The 19,758-nt window shown below is 45.8% G+C and overlaps 1 protein-coding gene across 1 annotated transcript in view; it reads left to right on the top strand.

The window, feature by feature from the left end:
- The window catches only part of PAG1 (phosphoprotein membrane anchor with glycosphingolipid microdomains 1), a 483,338-nt gene that overhangs the window by 430,332 nt on the left and 33,248 nt on the right, over window positions 1–19,758 (top strand). Inside the window, exons 7-8 of the mRNA XM_069220408.1 lie at window positions 77–173; window positions 15,743–16,347. Coding sequence (XP_069076509.1) covers window positions 77–173; window positions 15,743–16,347 — 702 coding nt within the window. The remainder of the gene's footprint in view (window positions 1–76; window positions 174–15,742; window positions 16,348–19,758) is intronic.

The raw sequence follows: 19,758 nt of genomic DNA, 5'->3' as shown, positions 1-19,758 counted from the left end.
AGGCCGTTTGTAGAGATAGAATTATTCAGACATACTTATGTGCTGTTAATTCAATTCCATTGATTTTGTTTTTCAGCCTTCTGAAAAAGAGACGTTTAGCCATTCTGTCACAAGTTTGGCAACTGATCCTCCCCCCAGCACCTACCAGAATGGTGGAATTAGTAACGGTGATGGTAAGTAGTGAAGTTTGTCATGCAGTTGCAGATATTAGTGTACTTAATAAACACTGAAATTTTGATATGCGAAACTTCTAGAAAACTCCTGTGCGTTGATTCCACTTAACTTACCTGCCTGACTTTTCATCCTTTGTAACACTTGTCCTGCAAAAGTTATAATTAAAGACATTTTAGATTCACGGTAGGTTTCTGTCATTCAAAGTGGTCTTCATAATAAATCCACATTTTATCCTCATATTCGCATTGTATGCCGGTCTCTCTCTGCCTGCTAGAGCGTTAATGTTGCTAAGTTGAGTACTATGGAGTTGGTTAATAGGTATTTACTGGGCTAATCTTCTCTTACACGTATTACAATTATTTTATCTGCATATCCACTCAAATTAAAGCATTCATATATATATAAATAAAATATTAAAGATATAAACTATAACCCTATCTTCAGATTTCCTGAAAACATATGGACAACAGAAGAGTAGGAAATCCTGTTTTAGGTATTTTTACACCTACAATGAGTTATACACGTTTTAATGTGGTGTGCACAAAAGTTTGCCAAGTAAAACTTTGCCGGTAGACAGGTTTCCCAAATCAATCAATGAGGGATTTGTAGAGTGTGGCTATTCACCCGTGGGGGTCTCAGGGTGCCAAATCTACCCACAGCCCACGCAATAGAGTTCATGACTGCTGAAGATGTTCCATCAATGAGGGTGTGGCATTCTGTGATGGAAGCTGAACTATAAGACACAAGCACAGCAGGGGATATGATGTTGTGGGGCTTGGAGATATCAGCAGGGTGCTAGAGGAGCCGGGAGAGCATGATCTTTTATTTTATAAAAGGGGTTGGCATGTGGTGGGACTTAGACACTGAGAGGTTGTGGTAGCCCAGACAGTGGGCAGCTGCCAATCTATATCTGTTGCACATCACAGCTAAAGAAGTGGTTTCCCGCTGCTGCAAAGGGCTGCTGAAGCTGTCTTTTAAATTTTCATCAGCTTCGCACTTGGTGAACTTTCGGACGTTTAAAATTAGACAGCTCAAGTCTCCTCCAGTTTAGGAGAGTTGGTTGGGCAACCAAAGATCCCCAACCAAACCAATACACTACTTGAAATTACCACGTTTTTTACAATCCTTTTTTTTTAAAAAGTATAGAAATACTGATGACCAAAAATAAAATTAGTGTTTCAGAAAAAATGTGTGTATAAGAAAACAAGATTTGACAAACTTTAACATAATAAATGATGAATTAATCCTTTTCCTGATAATATTTTCTAGCTTTTATGTGCTTATGAAAATGGGAGGAATAAAAGAAGAAACGTAGTGTCTTTTTGGAAGTTTTGTGTTTTTTGTTTTTAGTTTCGATTTTTTTTTTTTTTTTAAAGAACTACTAGTCTTTGCCTTAAGCCAAGTTCTTGCCTTACTAGTAGGATAAACACTAAATATACTATTCGGTACCTATCTCATATCTGATTTATACATCTCAATTTCAGTCAGGAGTTACACATGTTATACTTTTATACAGCCAGCGAGAGAGGGCCAGCTTGATTATGCAGCTGAGATTTGAAGAAAGCTCATTAGGAGCTGCAGATGTTCTTTCTCGAGATATTTGTTGCTGCCGTGCCTCAAATGACTTCTTAACCAGCAGAGAGCTTTATCTGCAGGATAAAGCCTAACTTTTTCCAGGAATCTGTCAAGTAATTACAGAATTAAATTAACATTTTTCCCTGGTCTATTCGGAAGATTCAGTTTGGCACTGTGGCTCCAGGAGGCATCCTGGCTGCTCTTGCAGTGGGTGCTTCTTCAGACTCCCAGCTGCCATGGTCCACTTCCCCAGGCTGGAAGGATGTGCTGCTTGTGGGGGAGGGACATTACACCCTCAGCTTGGAAATCTCTCTGCCTCATCCCCAACTTAAATTCGGGCAGCACTGGGATGGGGAGAGGCAGGAGTTCATCAGAAAGGGACCAATGCATTATTCTGGCAATCTCTATATTAGGGCACAATTAAATAGCTTCAAAAAGCTAAAAAAAAGTGACCAGAAAATATTTCATAACATTTCTTTTGCATACATGACCTGTGATCTGTGGGTGTGGCTTGGAAACCAAAGATTGTGGACTCATGATTCTAACGCTCCGCTCTTACCCTTGCAATTATCCTATTGCATCACTGCACTGGGTGCCCATCCAACCACTTAGAATCATTGCCCCACTAGCTGACACCGTGCTCTGGGTGCAGGATCGGGTTGGTGCAGTGATATGCCCGGCACATGGAGCAGCGGCCTCCGTGCATGCGCTTAGCCTGTAGGTGAATGAGACCCGCATGGCAGCTGCTGGAGTGAAGGAAAGGGGGACACACCTACCTCCGGCACAGCTGAGGATGACGGCACTGCTGGAGAAAGTCTACTGACCTGTGGGGCCACTGGGGCGGTCCTCTGCTCTGGGGCCAATCGGTGCGGGAGGGCAGCCAGATGGCTCCCTTCATCACTTTTCAGGTACGGTGACTTAGGGCCCTGGGAGACAGGCAGTGGGGGCAATCCTGATGACTTCTGAGCCCCTGTGAGCTGCAAAAGGAGCACTGGCCATGCTCCTGCGGCGTGCAAGTGAGCCAGAAGCGCCCAAGAGACTTCCAGAGAACACACGAGGCACAGGAGAGGGCCCTGAAGCACCTGAACCTTCCGCAGTGAGCCACACTCATACAGCTATGACTTGATGCTCTGGAGTGGGTCCTAAAGCCACCAACTACTCCAGGTGGATGGTCCTATGGATGAAACACTCCCCCTTTGCCCATAATATAAAGTGATACTAGAGGCCTGGTCCCCGCACCCTGCTGTGCAAAATTTTTGAATGGAACCTTGGCTCTGGGTAAGGCTACACAAACTGCTTGCATGGCTGGGTGACCCCCCAGGTCTTGAGACAAGGAACAGCTGGGGTCGCCCTTGCTGATAAGTAAGCTGTATGAATGTATGTATATTGGCAGTGAGGAGGATTGAGAGAGGAGGAAGGATTCCTTGAACTTCCATGTCGGAGACACTGTCTTACGATTGTGAAGAACAGCTGGATACTTCTAGCCAGGCAAATGAGCCATTTAGACAGTGTGGGGGCTTGTCGGACCTCTGGGGTCCTGAAATACATGAACTCTTAGCAAGTGGGGGTGACGTCTTGGTTGTTGCTTAACCACACTGGGATGCTGTTGTTGGCCTTCATATCTCACCTGATACACAAGTGTTAGAAATGGAGTCTCTAGTTGAAAGTGGTTTGCACCCTGTCCAAGTAGGGACCCTCACTCTAGTCAGGGTAAGGGAGTCATACAGCTAAGATAACCCCTGCTCACCCCCTTGATAGCATGGCCCGAGCAGTCTGATTTATCTCAGAGGCAATGTGTAAAGTATTTATACACACACACACACACACACACATATACAGCAACACAGTGAAAATGCTACAAAAGTACTACACACCAGTTTAGAAAAATAGCCAATATTTATCTGAGTAAAACAAGACCAAAATGACAAAAATCCAACATACACAAGAAAAGATATCACTTTTTAAAGGTTTAAATGAGTCTTAGGAATCTCCATTGGAATCAATGGTTGTATCCTTTAAAAACACAGTACCTGGGATGCGTAAAAAACAAAGATGGTGCGGGCCGCGTAGGAGGTGAGGCAATGGAAAAGCAAAGTGATGTGCCTATTCCTTACTGTGCAGAGGAGGTGATGCGTCAATTCTTTCCTCTCAGGTGACACAATTCGTCGGTTCCCATTCTGGCAGGGGAGGTGATGCAATGATTCTTTCCTTGCAGGAAATGCAATACGTTCACTTCTGGACACACAGCCTCTGTTCCTTACTGCGGTGTGGGGTCGATGAGAAATTGACGCCCAGGGACAATGCGTGGAAAATCCAGATGCGCTAAGTAGATGGAATCGTGCTGAGACTGGCGCTGCGTCGATTCTTCAGCAGCGGGACAAGCGCTGCAACGATGTTTCTGCAGCAGTGTGTCAGTGCATGGAGTTTCTCCTTAAGTTCACTAGCTTCCACTTCCAAGGGTCCAGGGACTGGAGTTGGCCCCACCTGGCAAATCATGACTCTCAGCAGAAGAGCCCAGGAACTGGTAGGTGAAGTCTTTTATGTCCTGGAGACTTCTTAACAGGAGGAAGCTCAGTTCAGGCCCTTGGAGAACCCTGGAAAGCAGGATGTAGAAAGCAAAGTCCAGTGCTTTCATTCCCAGGACAGAAGCAGCAGGCCAGCACAGTAAAGTATCAGGCAGAGTGGAAGTCCTCCCTACAGTATCCAGCTCTTCTTCCTAGCAGAATGTCCTCAGTCCAGAAGGATTCTAACTTTGTGGGGTCAGAGGACCAGTACTTATACCCATTTCTGTCTTTGAAATAGGCAAACTTCAAAGAAAAGTCTTTGTGGTGCGCAATATCCTGCAATTCCCTGCCATAGACACACTGCAGGAGGTTAGAGACTGCTTTGTGTGAGGACAGGCACAGTCCTATCCAGGTGCAAGTGTTAGCTCCTCCCACCACTGTAGCTCAGGAAGACATGTCAGCCTGGTGATGGGCCTGCATGATATGCAGAGCACACCTCAGCTCCCTTTGTGTGACTGTCTAGAGTGAATACACAAACAGCCCAACTGTCATCCTGACTTAAGCATGTATTCAGCAGACAGGCAGAGGCACAGAATGGTTAAGCAAAAAAATACCCACTTTCTAAAAGTGGCATTTTAAAACTTACAATTCAAAAGCCAACTTTACCAAAAGATGCTTTTTTCAAATTGTGAGTTCAGAGACCCCAAACTCCAAATCTCTATCTGCTCCCAATGGGAAATTACACTTAAAAGATTGTTCCAGGTAATCCCCATGTTACCCTATGGGAGAGATATGCCTTGCAATAGTGAAAAACGAACTTAGCAGTATTTCACTATCATGTAAAATACACCAGTACATGTCCTACCTTTTAAATATACTGCACCCTACCCATGGGGCTGCATTGCACCTACTTTAGTGGTGACTTACATGTAGTAAAAGGGAAGGTTTGGGTCTGGCAAGTGGGTGCACTTACCAGGATGACATGGCAGTGTAAAACTGCACACATGGGCACTGCAATGGCAGGCTAGAGTCATGTTTGCAGGTCTACTCATGTGGGTGGCACAATCAGTGCTTCAGGCCCTCTAGTAGCATTTGATTTACAGGCCCTGGGCACACCTGGTGCACTATACTAGGGACTTATTAGTGAATCAAAAAAACAATCACCAGTACATTTTAGGCTGAGAGCATATGCACTGGTTAGCAGTGGTACAGTGCCCAGAGTCCCACAGCAAACTAAAACAAGTCCAAAATAATAGGAGGAAGAAGGCAAAAAGTTTGGGGGTTATCCTGCATAAAAGGCCAGGTCCATCAACAAGTGATTGCCACTGTGTGCATGTGGATTGCTGTGACAAAAACACCTGCGAGACATGGGAAAACCTTGACTTAAACAATTTAGTGCTCATGCTGGTACACCTAAATCCCAAGAGACCATCTCAAAGAGCACTGGGGGGACAGACAGCATGACATCCCCTATGCAACTACAGTTTGATAAAATATTGGTGGCCATTGATATCAAGGCTGCCCTCCAACGGTACATAAGCGCGGTCACAGTGGAGCTCAGACTGTTGAAGCAGAACACCACAAGTTGGCAGCCACAGTACGGGAGGCCAAAGTTGGGATCAAAGAAGTGCCCTGGCACAGAAGGACCTCACTGGGCAGGTAGTGCCACTGTCAGAGTGCGAATACTGGAGTGGAGGATGCGGAAGGTCGAAATAGGTGAAACAACATTTACATTGTAGGCATCCCAGGGGGAACTGAGGGTCACAATATGGTGACCTACCTTGAGGACTGGATGAAGACTGTGGTTTCCCCAAATCATCTAACACTCTTTTCCACCTTAGAATGGGCACACAGAGTGCCTGCATATCCTCCGGCCCCATGCTGAAAGCCATGACCGGTGGTTACCAAGCTACTGCAGTTTAGGGTAGGGATGCCCTGTTACATAGAGCTCGAACAGATGGCCCCTATCACATTGGCAATGGAAGTGTCTCCCTATTTCCAGACTACATAGCGGCAGTCCAAGTTAAAGAGCTTCATATATTTAGGTAAAAAAAGGCGTTAGAGAAAAAAGCCTACAGTACTCTCTAATGTTCCTGGCCAAACTGAAAATTATGTTAGAAGGCAAAACTCACTTCTTTGGGGAAATACAGGAGGCCTGGGACTGATTGGAGGCATATAAAGCTGGAACAGTTCGAGTAGTAATGCAACGAGTTTCGTGGGAAGGCAAGCGCTGGCCCAAAAAACAACCCAGACGGCCCAGAAGTGGAGGCTTCCTGAGGAGACTGACCAAGAGACAGGCTGAGCAAGAGATGATGGCAGCAGTCCAGGCAGCAGAGGATATCACTCTACGTACCACATCGGAACCAGAGAATAGCTCCATCTCAGAGCATTCCTCAGCATCAGCAGACTCTGAATCAGAGAAATCCATCCAGGAGGAGGGTGGGCTCCCCGTGGTGACTCCACAAACAGTTGATGACCAGATTTAATGCCACATCCCTACGCAAGCATCTCTATGCTGTGCTAACGTTTGGAGCCCCTAAATGTCTAGGAGCTTACAATAAACTCCTGGGAAACAACATTGATAGCCAGAGATGCAGAACCAGCCTTTTTTGCGGCTCCCCCAAGTAGAGAGGTATAAGAGTTGCTTCACAATATGTCTCCTGATAGACTTTGACATTACCCAGCTGGAAGTTCAACTGACAGACTTTCCCTGCACCCGGTGTAAGTACTTTATATGGGCCAGAGCGACACCCTGAATATTGAATTATGAGAGCCTTTACCCCACTACCTGACCCCTTGCAGGAGCCGGTGGAGCTTCACTCATGACTGTTTGTCTTATGGGTTATATTTCGTTTGGGCAGACAGCCGTTGCTGCTAGGCCCTGGGGATGGGGAGTAAGCTGTTGGGGATCTGTTGTTTCTGATTGTGGCGGGGGGGGGCTACCTAGGTGAATGGAGGAATGGCGTGGATTCCATGGTGGTTTGGAACTAGTTAGATATGCTTCCCAATAAGGTATTCAGAAAGGCTAATAGGACAGGAGGATCCATTTTCCTAACCTGGAACGTTTGGGGGATGGGGTCTGCTTCAAAACCTCATAATGTCCACAGGTATTTGTGGTGTAGAGGGGTCTGTATGGCAATGTTACAGGAGACTCGCCTTCTGTGAGTGGAGGTAGAGTGCTTATGCCATAGACGGCGTGGACAACTATACGCTACCTCTATTTAGTGTATGCAGGGGGGGCACTGATATGGGTCTGGGCTGACATCCTGTTCAAACTTACAAAGTAACTAATCAATAAAGAAGGGAGGTGTGTGCTAGTGAATGGCAGGTTATTGGGGAAGAGGTGACCTTGGGGAGTGTTTATGCACTCAGTTCAGACAACCTTACATTTCTCCAGGCACTAACAGCTCTGCTGGGCCAGATGGTGAGAAGAGACTTACTTCTGGAAGGGGACTTTATGTCTCAGACGTCCTTCTAGACCATTCTATGCCTCCTTTGCAGAGAGCACCAACCCATAAAATAGTGGTAGGGTTTAGAAACACGCTGTAACATTGGGCTGGCTGATATTTGGCGCACTCAGTGTGGCCTAGAACAGGACTTTTCATATTTCTCCTACATTCATGCCTTTCACACCAGGCTGTACAGATTTCTGTGTCAGAGATGTTGTGCTGATGCTTGACGTTCACCGAATATCTAGGGTGCACCCTCTCAGACCACAGCCCTCTCCTCCTGGGGTTTGCCTGCTTGATGACAGGTTGGCGATCCCCCTATGGCAGCTTCAACCCATGGTACTCAAGAACAACTATTACAGGAATTGCTTGCCGACAGCTATCACAGGTACTTTACAACTAATAAAGGCTCAGCATCTTCAGTCCTGATGGAGTGGGAAGTCTCTAAGGTTAGGATTCGGGGACATTGTATGGGTCAGTCAGTGAGTGTTCACAGAGAGCTGCATAAAGGACTACATACACTAGACAACACCTAAGAAACTACTCTGTGGTCAGACCACTCTACACATCAAAAACTTTTAGATGCAATATAACACTCTCCTGGACAGACTGAGATGCCATGACTATAAGAATTATGCAGTTAAAACCTATGACGAGGAGTGTAACTTTGGGGGGGGCTACTAGTATGGCTCATGCATCCAGTGTTGCACGGCACACCCATGACACACCTAATGACCACCACAGGAGCACACATTTACTCACTGGGGCCCAATAATGATGAGTTCCTTCTAATGATGAGGACCCTCTACGGTCCCCCGGATGCTCTCTTAGTCCTTACAGAGCAGGTTTCTGGATTATGTACACCTCCAGACCCTACCTCCTGGAGCATGTATGGCACTGGGGGACCAATCACAATTCTAGAAATAAGACATGCTGTTAAATAGATGGCCACGGGCAAAACCCTGGGACCTGATGGATTACCAGCAGAGTTTTACTCGACCTACTTAGATATTGCAAATATTCTATGCCGACTCTCTGAGCAACGGCTACCTGCCTTACTCCACAAGGAGTGCACTCTTGATCTCCCGCCCCAAAACAACAGTTTCAGGTGCACCCACCACCGCCTTTCGCCTGTTGTCCATGTAAAACATGGACTTTAAGATCCTTAGTATGGTATTGGCAAGTAGACTGCTCCCTTATATGCAGACGCTCACTCATAAAGATCAGAATGGATTTATACCGAACCGTAGTAAATCCCTTAACCTACGAAGACGCTACCATTTTCTGTTTCACCCTGAGGTGCAGGCCCAGACTCGCACAATGCTCATGTCAGTGGACCTTGAAAAGGCTTTTGATTCGGTATGATGGGACTTCCTAACGGAAGCCATGCAAAAGGTGCGTCTAAGAGAAGATTAGATTCAATGGGTCACACTACTATATACCGATCCAACAACCAGGGTCAGGATGGGCTCCACGGTATCCATCACCAATGATATATTTGAAGGTGTCACCCTTACTTTTCACCCTAACCATAGAACTGTTGGCGGAACTGTTCTGAAGGAAAGGGCAGCAGCATTGCAGTGTACAGATAGTAACATATTATCTTGCTTTATGCGGATGACCTCTTGTATTTGGCAGATGGACCCAGGGGAGCGCAGGATGCGATTAGTTGCCTTGAGGAGTTCGGAAGGGTGTCTGCCTACACCTGAACCGTACTAAAACCTGTCTGTTCTCCTGCGTAGAGGGCACATCTGTCTGCAGGGTACTCCCTCTAGACCTCAGTGGGCGTCCACCTCGTTTAAGTATTTAGATATCCATGCATACCATAACATGGAGGACTCTATTTAAGGGGAATCTGGGGGGGGGAAATATCACTTGCTTAGGGGTTGTTTCTTCACAAACCTCCTGACCTAAATTCCTGTAGCTTGGGTTTAGGCAGGTAGATGCTTTGCTTTGTGAGCTAATCTGGGATGGTGGCTGGCACAGGGTGTCCCTTAAAATACTGCAGCGCTCGCCAGAGGAGGGTGGTCTTGGGACCCCGGACTTTGAACTCTAGTATCTAGCAGCCTAGCTGCAATGGCTAGCTAGATGAGTCCCAGTGGAGTGCCTTGGATTTGATGGGCCTGGCCCCTCATCAGGACCTCCTCCTGCCCAGGTTACTGCGTTCTGACGTGGCCCTCACACACCCAAACACTCTGTTAAGAGTGGCCCTAAATGCTTGGTGATGGTGCCTGCAGCAGGCTCAAAGAGTTATACTATACGCACCTGCCTTGCCACTGGTGGGTCTCCCACATGGCAACCCGGTCACATGTTTTACCTCTGCCCAGCTCTATGACTGGACGGAAGCAGATCTGAAGAAAGTGGGGCACTGCTCTTTAATGGGCACACTCGTACCTGAAGGAACTAACGGAGCAATACACATTGCCCAGGGGTCAATTCCTGAATTATGAGGCCTTAGTGTAGACCTTCGTGAATCTTGTGGGACTGTGGGCGGGACAAGCTCCCTACACATATGCCACTCCAGCTTTTGGTTTCTATGGGCTCAGGGATATGGGGAGGAAGTATTTGATGGACTTTAGAGAGAGATGGGATGGTATCCTGGGGCAACGAGATTACATATCTTGCACCTCATAGACTACAGGTCATATACGGTGAAGATTTGCGATACTGCCCCCAATGCAGGCATCCTGATGCTGACTTCTGCCACATGACACGGAGGTGTTACGACATGGGCAGTGGCTGAGGAGAGGGCCCTTCGGGAAGATATTAGGGGAATCCGATTACCCTAAGTTGAGCTGTGGACAGAAATTCTGTGGAATTGGGAACACCCGGGAGGTGACACAGATTCAGATCAGGGAGCTACTGCCGACTCGGGAGACGAACCCCAGGGCTCTTGAAGGATGGAGAAAGGGGAAGATGGGCGACTGATGAAAAATTGTGAGACCACCCAGATTGACTGCCCTGAACACGTCACAACCCAAGGTGCCAGTACTGCCACCCATCTCCCACTACAGGCTCACAGATACATTCCTCCAGTACTGAATGATGTGTACAAGAGTTTGACTTCTACTAGTGGATGGCCCCCCTGTCCTACCCATTCCCAGAGATAGCCTGAACTAAACGAGATGCTTTAGTTAGACTTAAGTACCTTTTTTTTTTTAAATTGGATATTGAACAGATTGTTACAGTTCTCCCACCACAAGATGCTCCTTTCCCATGATTAATCCGAGCTACTCCCCTCACCCCGTTCTGCGCCTGTTACGTAGGCACCGGGATATATATCAAATATATATACATATAATACACACACACCAGTCCCAACCCCTCCTCCCCCCCCCCCACCCACCTACCTTAAGAGACCTGCCAGTGGCCTAGTTCAAGCATTGCTGACCAATAAAGGAAGAGACCACACATTCAAGACAACGTACGTGGATCCTCATAGATACCACTCATACATGTAGTCTTAAGAGAATTACATGCTACTATCATGTTACAATAGATGTATGACCTCTGCAGTAATGTTTCTAATACCAAAGAGCTTGCATTGGTGACAGGCGAGACCATGGTTCCTCAGGAAAAGTACCCCCAAATCCCGTCTTCCAGCAGCACCGACTCTGTGAAGTAATTACAACCAGAGGATCGAAGTGGCCAGATGCGGGAAAGGGTATTACGGAGGGTATTGCGGGGAGGGAGACCTGGAACAGACAGCATCTGATGGTTAGTACAGGATGCAAACAAACTGTTCAATGAGTGTCGCACACTATACTTCCTTACCTGTAAATAAAACTTGACAAGGCTTTGGATGTTGGTACTAATTAAGTCTTTCAATATCAAGGTCTTATTGGTGTATGGAACAATTGAGTGACTGGAATACTTTTGTGGTAATGTGGCCAATAATGCGTTATGATCTGTCCAACATCTGTAGTATCAGAACCTTATCAGTACTTTGATCAGAATGCAATAATATCAGAGTTAGATGCTCCAGAGAAAATGCAGCTTGACTATGGGTTTAGTGCAAATGCTTCTCATAAATTTCCAATAGGGTTTGTACATTCCCTGTATGTATGAGCAAGTCAGTTTGCTGTGTACAACTCAGTTCACCAACTTGATATACTGCAGTTGAACAAACCATAGTTCTATTCATTGTTTTGTGAGCGCCTAATCAAAATATGTTCATGTGCGCTCCCACTCTGTTTTTTTTTTATTTTGTGCTACAACACAAGTTCATCATACTCCACAATGGAGCGTAGCTACAGAGCAATCCAATAACTCAAATCTGGGCTGTGCAACAGTGTCATAAAAAATAAATAAAAAATGTGTGAATAGACACGCCTTACCAGGATACATAGGGGGTCATTACAACATTGGTGGGCGGCAACCGCCGGCCGCCAAGTTGTAACCGCTGTGCGGCCGCCAATGCGGCCGCACTCCCGCGGTGCCCATTATGACATCCCCGCCGGCCCAGCGGGGATGTGGGCCGCAACATGGGAGCCTGTTGCGGCCGTGCGACGGGTGCAGTTGCACCCGTCGCGCTTTTCACTGTTTGCTATGCAGACAGTGAAAAGCTGCACGGGGCCCTGTCAGGGGGCCCCGCGACTCCCCATACCACCAGCCTCCAGGAAAAGGCTGGCGGTAGGGGGACTCGTAATCCCCTTGGGCAGCGCTGGCGGATTATCACCGCCGGGGCAAATGTGACGGGAAACCGCCGGCCCCGGCGGTGTGACCGCGGCGCTACCACCGGCCCCGGCGGTGCGACCGCGGTGCTACCGCCGCGGTAGTAATCCCCTCTGAAGCACCGCCAGCCTGTTGGCGGTGCTTGAGCCAAAACAGCCCTGGCGGTCTTGGACCGCCAGTGTTGTAATGAGGGCCATAGTACCTAAACTACTTGCGGTGCCGGGCTGGAGCTAGAACACTTCCCTGTAAGCATCTGTTGCAGGGTGTAGCCGGTATTTACGGGGAAGGAGTGTTGCTTGGCAACCATAACATCAACAAAGCATGAGCTTGCAAGTATGGAGCTCAAGTGGTTTCTGCCCCCCCTGGGGGCAGATCAGCCTAATAGAAAAGGCCTGAAATAAATTTGCCCCCCAGGGGAACAAACCTTACCTAAGGGCTCAGTCCCCTTGCGTAAAGTTGGCACAAAAAAAAAATCCCCAGTGCCTAGTGGTTTCTGCCCCCCTGGGGAGCAGATCAGCCTAATAAAAATGGGCCCATCTGCCCCCAAAGGGGGCAGAAATGGCCTAAAGATAATTTGCCCCCCAGGGGAGCAAGCCTTGCCTGAGTGAGATGAAACCACAGCCCTCATCCTTCTGGACCTCTCAGCCACCTTCAACACTGTCTCCCACCACACCCTCTGCACAAGGCTTCACAACGCCTGCATCCACAGCAAAGCCCTGGAAAGGAACCTCTCCTTCCTCACCGGCCGAACCCAGAGAGTCACTCCCATCACATCTGAACCTACAGAGATCAGATGTGGCGAACCCAAGGCTCCTCCCTGAGCCCCAACCTTTTCAACATCTAACATGGCCCCGCTAGCAAACATAGTCAGAAAGCATGGACTCAACATCGTCTCCTTATTTTGACGACACTCAGCTGATCCTCTCCATCACCATCGAACCTACAGTAGCAAAGACAAAAACTTCCATAACGGGATGAAGGCAGTCACTGCCTTGATGAAAGGCAGCTGCCTCAAGCCCAACTCTGACAAGACAGAAGTCCTCATTCTGGGTACCACCCCGTCTGCCTGGATCGACTCCTAGTGGCCCACAGTGCTCGTAGCCACCCCCCCACTGCCCTTTCCCCCACCGACCGACCATGCATGTAACCTTGGCAACATCCTCAACCCCTTGCTGTCTATGAACCACTAAGTCAACACAGTCTCGTCCTCCCGCTTCCACACGCTCCGCTTTTTTTAAAAGGTCTTCAAGTGGATCCTCATTGAATCCAAAAGAACAGTTACCCAGGCTCTCGTCAGCACTAAGCTCAACGTTTGGCAATGCGCTGTATGCAGGCACCACCCAGAAACTCCAAAGGAAGATGCAAAGAATCCAGAACACCATAGTCAGACTTATTCCTCACCGCAGCCACATCTCCGTGCACCTGAGAGACCTCCACTGGCTCCCGATCAAAAAAAGAATCACCTTCAAGCTCCTCATGCATTACTACAAGGCCCTCCACAACATCGGACCTGCATACCTCAAGCACTGCCTCACCTTCCACACGCCCACCAGACAACTCCTCTCCACTCACCTGGCCCTTGCCACCATCCCACGGATCTGCAAGACCACAGCTGGAGGAAGATCCTTCTTCTACCTCGCCGTGAAGACCTGGAACTCTTTTCCTCTTCATCTCAGCCAATCTCCCTCTCTGCCTGAATTCAGGAAGGACCTCAAGAGTTGGCTTTTCTACTGAACTGGCCATCCAGCAATAATTAGACTGTGCCACCGAATCCCCGTCCCCCTCCCCCCACCCCCAATGCTTTGAGACCCAAACGGGTGATCAGCCGCACTCTAGAAGAACCCTGATTGATTCAGTGCTGACCCCAGCCAGTGTCTCTATGCCACTAGTTCCGTGCCTCGTAAGAGCTGCATGACAAATGGTCTCCTGATGGTGGTGATGTTTTTGGGATTATGTAATTAACTGTATGAGATATCTCTAAATGTCACTAGAAATTTTAAAAAAATAAATAACCTGGTCGTGGATATGTTTTTTAAGGAAACCACTTTTTGGGAAAATTAATATTCTTCACAAAAGAGTTTCTCCATTTTGGTTTCATCTACAGTGTGTTGTCTGGGCCAGGTTTCACCTAGAAAAGACATCTTGTTCAAGGGACCTACGCATGAAATCCACACGTCCAAAGTCCTGTTTCATGGCTTCTCTGCAATGGATGAACATGCAGTGTCTAAACGTTTCTTGACCCTGGCTCCACTGACTGTCCATATGCTAACTGATAGATGAACTGGGTGTATACACTGGATAGAAGCAGCATTTAAAAAAGGACATTGGGTAAAATTAACTTCGCTAAATAGCCCAGCTGTGATTGTGTAACTATTTGTTTGTTTAAAAAAAAACCTGGAAAATAGTGTTGCTTGTTTTGTACGTTTCTTCTCAGTGCTGACTGTACTGACTACATCCTTTGACTTGGGTTTGAAATGATGGTTGTGTTAAAAATGCACACCCCAGGCACCTAACCGATTTCAAAATAGCCAAAGTATGCCGTTGAAAATATGACCATGGTATGCAGTGCTTTAACGGATTGTCACTTAGCCGAGAACGTTCTCTCAGTCATGGGGCTATAGCAAAGTCATTGATTGTCTCCTTATCGGGATCTGAGCGTCACCCACTTGTAGCTGACGATCGAGGCATCGGTTTATAGTCATCTGTGCTGAAAAAACAATTGAAAAGGCAGAGCTATGTTGCACTCGAGTAGATCTCTTGCCTTTCGTTTGCAAAATTGAATAGATATGTTTTCACCCATGTCACAATTGTTTGACTTGATAAACACACGAAGAGCTAACTTTGGGGTGTTCATGAGTCTGCCCAATCACACAGTGAATCGTGTCGAAAACAGACATTTTTAGAAATATTTAATTTCGAAGTTTGTATTAGCAAAGCTTGTTTGATCCTTAATCTTATTCATGACTTGAGGAAAAAGAAAAGTAACCATCACCAGGTTCCCTATGACCAGAAAATGCGGCTGTTGGGTCTACCTGCAAGGAAATTGTGTCACCATCTTCACACTATTCGGTGTTTCATTGTCCTTGCTTGGGCAGACTTGAGCTTTGAAATGTTAGATTACTGGAGGGCATTCTGGAATCAATCTGAAAGAGAATATCTACATTTTTTCTAGACAGCAGTATTCATGTTTCCATTTGGTGCATTATAAATAAATATATGCTGAGAATATGGTAATTTTTGTTTGTTAAACATCTCTAAACCAGATGGCGCTTAATTTGTTTTTATGAAGCGGATCTGTAGCCAACTTTACAATAGCATTCATATGCAACCTACTAAAATATAAATTATGTATCATTTCTTTTGCAGTGATTTCAGAAGATAGTACAACTGCCTGTATTGAGCCTTATGAAGAAGTACAAACCTCCTGCCCTGACTTATGTGACCCGCAGGATACAATGGGGAAGTCTACAAAGCATCCCCAGAGCAGAGAGCTACCAAGCATCCCCCCGAGTCCCAACATGGTGGAACCCATACCTCCCGTGAATACGGATGTGTGCCTCGGGACAGAGGGACCATACGAAGTACTAAAAGACAGTATTTCCCAAGACAATATTCTTGAAGACTGCCTTTACGAAACTGTAAATGAAATAAAGGAATGCAGTATCAATGATAGTGTAGAGACAAGCAAGAAATTAGATGTTATAATCTTAACAAACAATTTTCAGAGTAACGACCCTAGCCCTGAATGTGGGTCTGAATCTGCTGAATACGCCTCTGTTGATCGCAATAGGAAGAGTCAGCAGTGTGTGAGCGCTGACAGCACTTACTTCTATTCCCTGGACAAAGAGGATGAAGCCCCTCCTCCAGTTCCTGAAAAACTCCTTGACGAAAATGAGAATGTGCATGCAAAGGATGCGGATCAGAACCCGGAAGTAGAAGAGGAATGTGAAGGGGCTAGTCAACTTACCAAGGTGAGCACTTAAGTTATGTCTTCCATTTCATGTGGGAGTTTTATGTTAATCATCATTTGTGGCACTCCACATAGATATGATTTAAGATTACTCACCCTTCCTTGGTCGACAAAAAGAGTTTGAAATGTATGTTTTAGTACACGTTTTACATGGAGCACTTCAGAATTACAAAACTGTGGCTTGAAGTGGTATAAAGAAACGTAAGTTATAGCATGTCTAGATTAATTCCCCACCTGCGGGAAGATATAACTAATATGCATTGAAAAGTAATCTAAGGTAAAAGAAAGATATTAACAAAATTCTGGTAATGTGTGAAACAGCCTAAGAAATCACCTACTAAAACAAATATAAGTTCTCCTGAAGTTGTGGTGGCAAACTAGAAGCATTCTGTGCTATGAGTCAAGCAATTGAGGTGAGATATGATTAATCATTTTATTCAGTCTCTGTTGTTTAATGTCAGTTTTTCACTTTTACCAAGGTCACTGGAATTCTGAGGCAGGAGAGCACCAAATTATGCTGCAATGCTGACTAAATCATGCGTCAAGAAAGGCAAATTATGTGGCATAATGCATCATTTTTTATACGTTATTGCTTCATTATTTTGTCATTTTTACGAATGGTAAAACTGACTAGGCAAAGGCTTCACCTCATTACTTCCACTTTAACAAGCAAGTACACAAAAAAGCAATAAAAAGTTGACCAGTTAACTTTTGCAAAGGGCCTTCCACTCCGTGCAAACACACATCGTGGCATTTTTAGTAACTTTTGTTCTGTTTGAGCTTGAAACATTTTTTTCTTTAAATCTGCAGATAATGCAGAAGATGATGGAACATGTGGCAAATGCATAATTATGTAGAAAAAGCAGCGACCGCGAAATTGCGTAATTCCAGTGGCATTGACAATTACTGATCACTTGTGAACAACTGATGCATGGAAATCGGGAATAGGCCAAAAAAAATTCAAAATATTTGTATTATATGGTAACCCTTACTGTAGTTATTCACTTATTTGAATCAACTCGCACAAGGTATTGAAGATAATAAGAAAAGAAGTGTTTGGATTGTCTAAGGAGAAAATATTAAATATTAGTTTAGCCTGAATGACATCTTTCTTTCCATTGTTACATTGCTGCACTGTTACTGCAGTATCTTGTGAGAGAAATCACGAGGCCCAAAATAATGTGGCTCAAAGATCTCCTATGAAGTACTGTTTGTGACAGTGCACCTTCTTAACTGCTCGGCCTCCCTGGCAAACTCCATATCCCTTTATGCAGGTGTGTAATATCTATCTAGTGTCTGACAAGTGTCTGCCATTCGGGGTTGTGACAGTTGTGCCCGTATGTGTGTCGAAACTATCATCATTCCCAGCTCACAAAGACTATAACTAGCTTCAGCTTTTTTGGTCTCATCTTACCATGCATATGTATGTATGTATGTATTGCGTATTTATAAAGCGCATTCCAACCCGTGGGCATCGAAGCGCTGACTGAGGTGGGGCAGAATCCATGTACCAAGGGACTCCCCAGTTATTGCGGGAAGAGCCACGTTTTAACCAATCTCCTAAATCTTAAATGGTTATGTTCTTGCCTCAAATTCAACGGGAGTGAATTCCAGATCTTGGCGGCCGCAATGGTAAACGCTTTATCTCCCCATTTCGCCTTCTTAGTACGGAAGGTTTGAATTCGATAGGCAGAAGCAGATCGCAGCGGCCTATTAGGCCTATAGAATTGTAGCTTGGAGGTCAAAGCGTTGGGCCCAATCCCATGGACAGCTTTATGAGTGATGCAGAGTGCCTTGAAGGAAAGCCGCTGGGCTACCGGAAGCCAATGAAGGCTTCTGAGGGAGCTCTTAGCAGAGGCCCCACGAGGTAACTTCAATACAAGCCTAGCCGCGGTGTTCTGCATCACCTGTAACTTGTTGAGGGATGCTTTATCCAGGTTAAGCAGCAGCGCATTTCCATAGTCCAGTCTAGAAATGACTAGAGCCAGAGTAGCGGCAATTTTGCAGGAGGGTGGAATAAAAGGGAAAACTTTCTTTAATTTCTTCAGCATCCACATACAGGACTTAACTATCAGATTAACTTGCGGTTTAAATGACAGTTGGTCATCAAACAGTAACCCTAAGTTTTTCGAGGTGGATCCTGGCTCCGGGAGGGTGCCGCATTCTTTCGGCCACCACATGGAAGACCAGAGATCCCTTTTCACCCCGAAACACAGGATTTCCGTTTTTTCACAATTGAGTTTTAGCCAATATGCACCATCGCTTGCAAGTCTTTTGTTCTTAAGAAAAAAAAAATGTAAACGGCTTAGAGCACACCAACTACTTACCATTGGTTGGCTTCTTAACCAATTTCCTTGCTCCTCATTGGTCACCGCCTCCTGGTTTCACTTTATCTTCATCTTTCGGTCCATTCTGTGGAGCGTGAACCCAGTACAGTCTCCTGTCTCAGGCCAGTGCCCTCTCACTAGCCTGCACTTCTGGAGGTTTTTTTATTCCTAAATTGTTGCACTCCATAAGAGTGCATGTGTTTGCAGTCTCCCTTCCCACACTGCCCGCAGTTGCTTATTGCTGAATCCACTGGTTTTATTTGAGCTGTTTCACTCCACAGGAGGGCACGTTACATCAGCAAATCAGTTATATTTTCATTTAACATAATGCATTGATTTGTACTCTCCTTTGCCTGCGCATCGCCACTCTTGTCAGCGCACTTTACTGACTTTTGACTTTGAAAACAGGTGCTTATATAAAACCTTGACATCACTTGATTTTCTTACCTACACGAGTTATTTGCCTCGCATCGAGAGAAGCATGCAACACCCCATTTCCATTTTGCTTCCTCCAACTGACCGGTAAATTAATCATGTGATTTTAAAGTCAGTCACACACACACACACACACACTCACAATTAATGGCAAAAACAGAAAGTAAAACAAGTACGGCCACAGGACAGACAACGCGGTAAATGCGGCAATGGGGCATTACGCTTATATATCACTACAATTTAGGAACTTTATTTACATTCTAATGACGTTCTCCCACTAATATAGCTCGGAGCACTTGAACACGGCCAGTGTTTCCTCGATTTCGCTGTGTAACATTAATTTGATTAATTATAGCACTTTTATTTCATTCAATATTTGCCGGGATAGCATAACTTTTATTAGTGATAGCAATTCATTTTATTGTATGCACGCGCGAAAATACATTGTTTACATCAGGTTGTCTGCACTTATTCCGCATTGGCCTAACTTTTCGTCTTTGCTGTGTAAAAGTAATGATATACTGGGAAATTGTATTCACACACCCACCACAAAATGCTCCAGCTTAAAATGGAGCACTGAGTGAGTGCACTCTAATAACTGTCCGGGAACTTCCACTGTTACCCCCCAGGCACGCGGACACCATTTCCCA

This window comes from Pleurodeles waltl, chromosome 2_2 (assembly GCF_031143425.1).
Source record: "Pleurodeles waltl isolate 20211129_DDA chromosome 2_2, aPleWal1.hap1.20221129, whole genome shotgun sequence".
NCBI lineage: Eukaryota > Metazoa > Chordata > Amphibia > Caudata > Salamandridae > Pleurodeles > Pleurodeles waltl.
The sequence above is the reverse complement of the archived record's forward strand: the minus strand, read 5'-3'. Positions and strand labels throughout refer to the sequence as shown.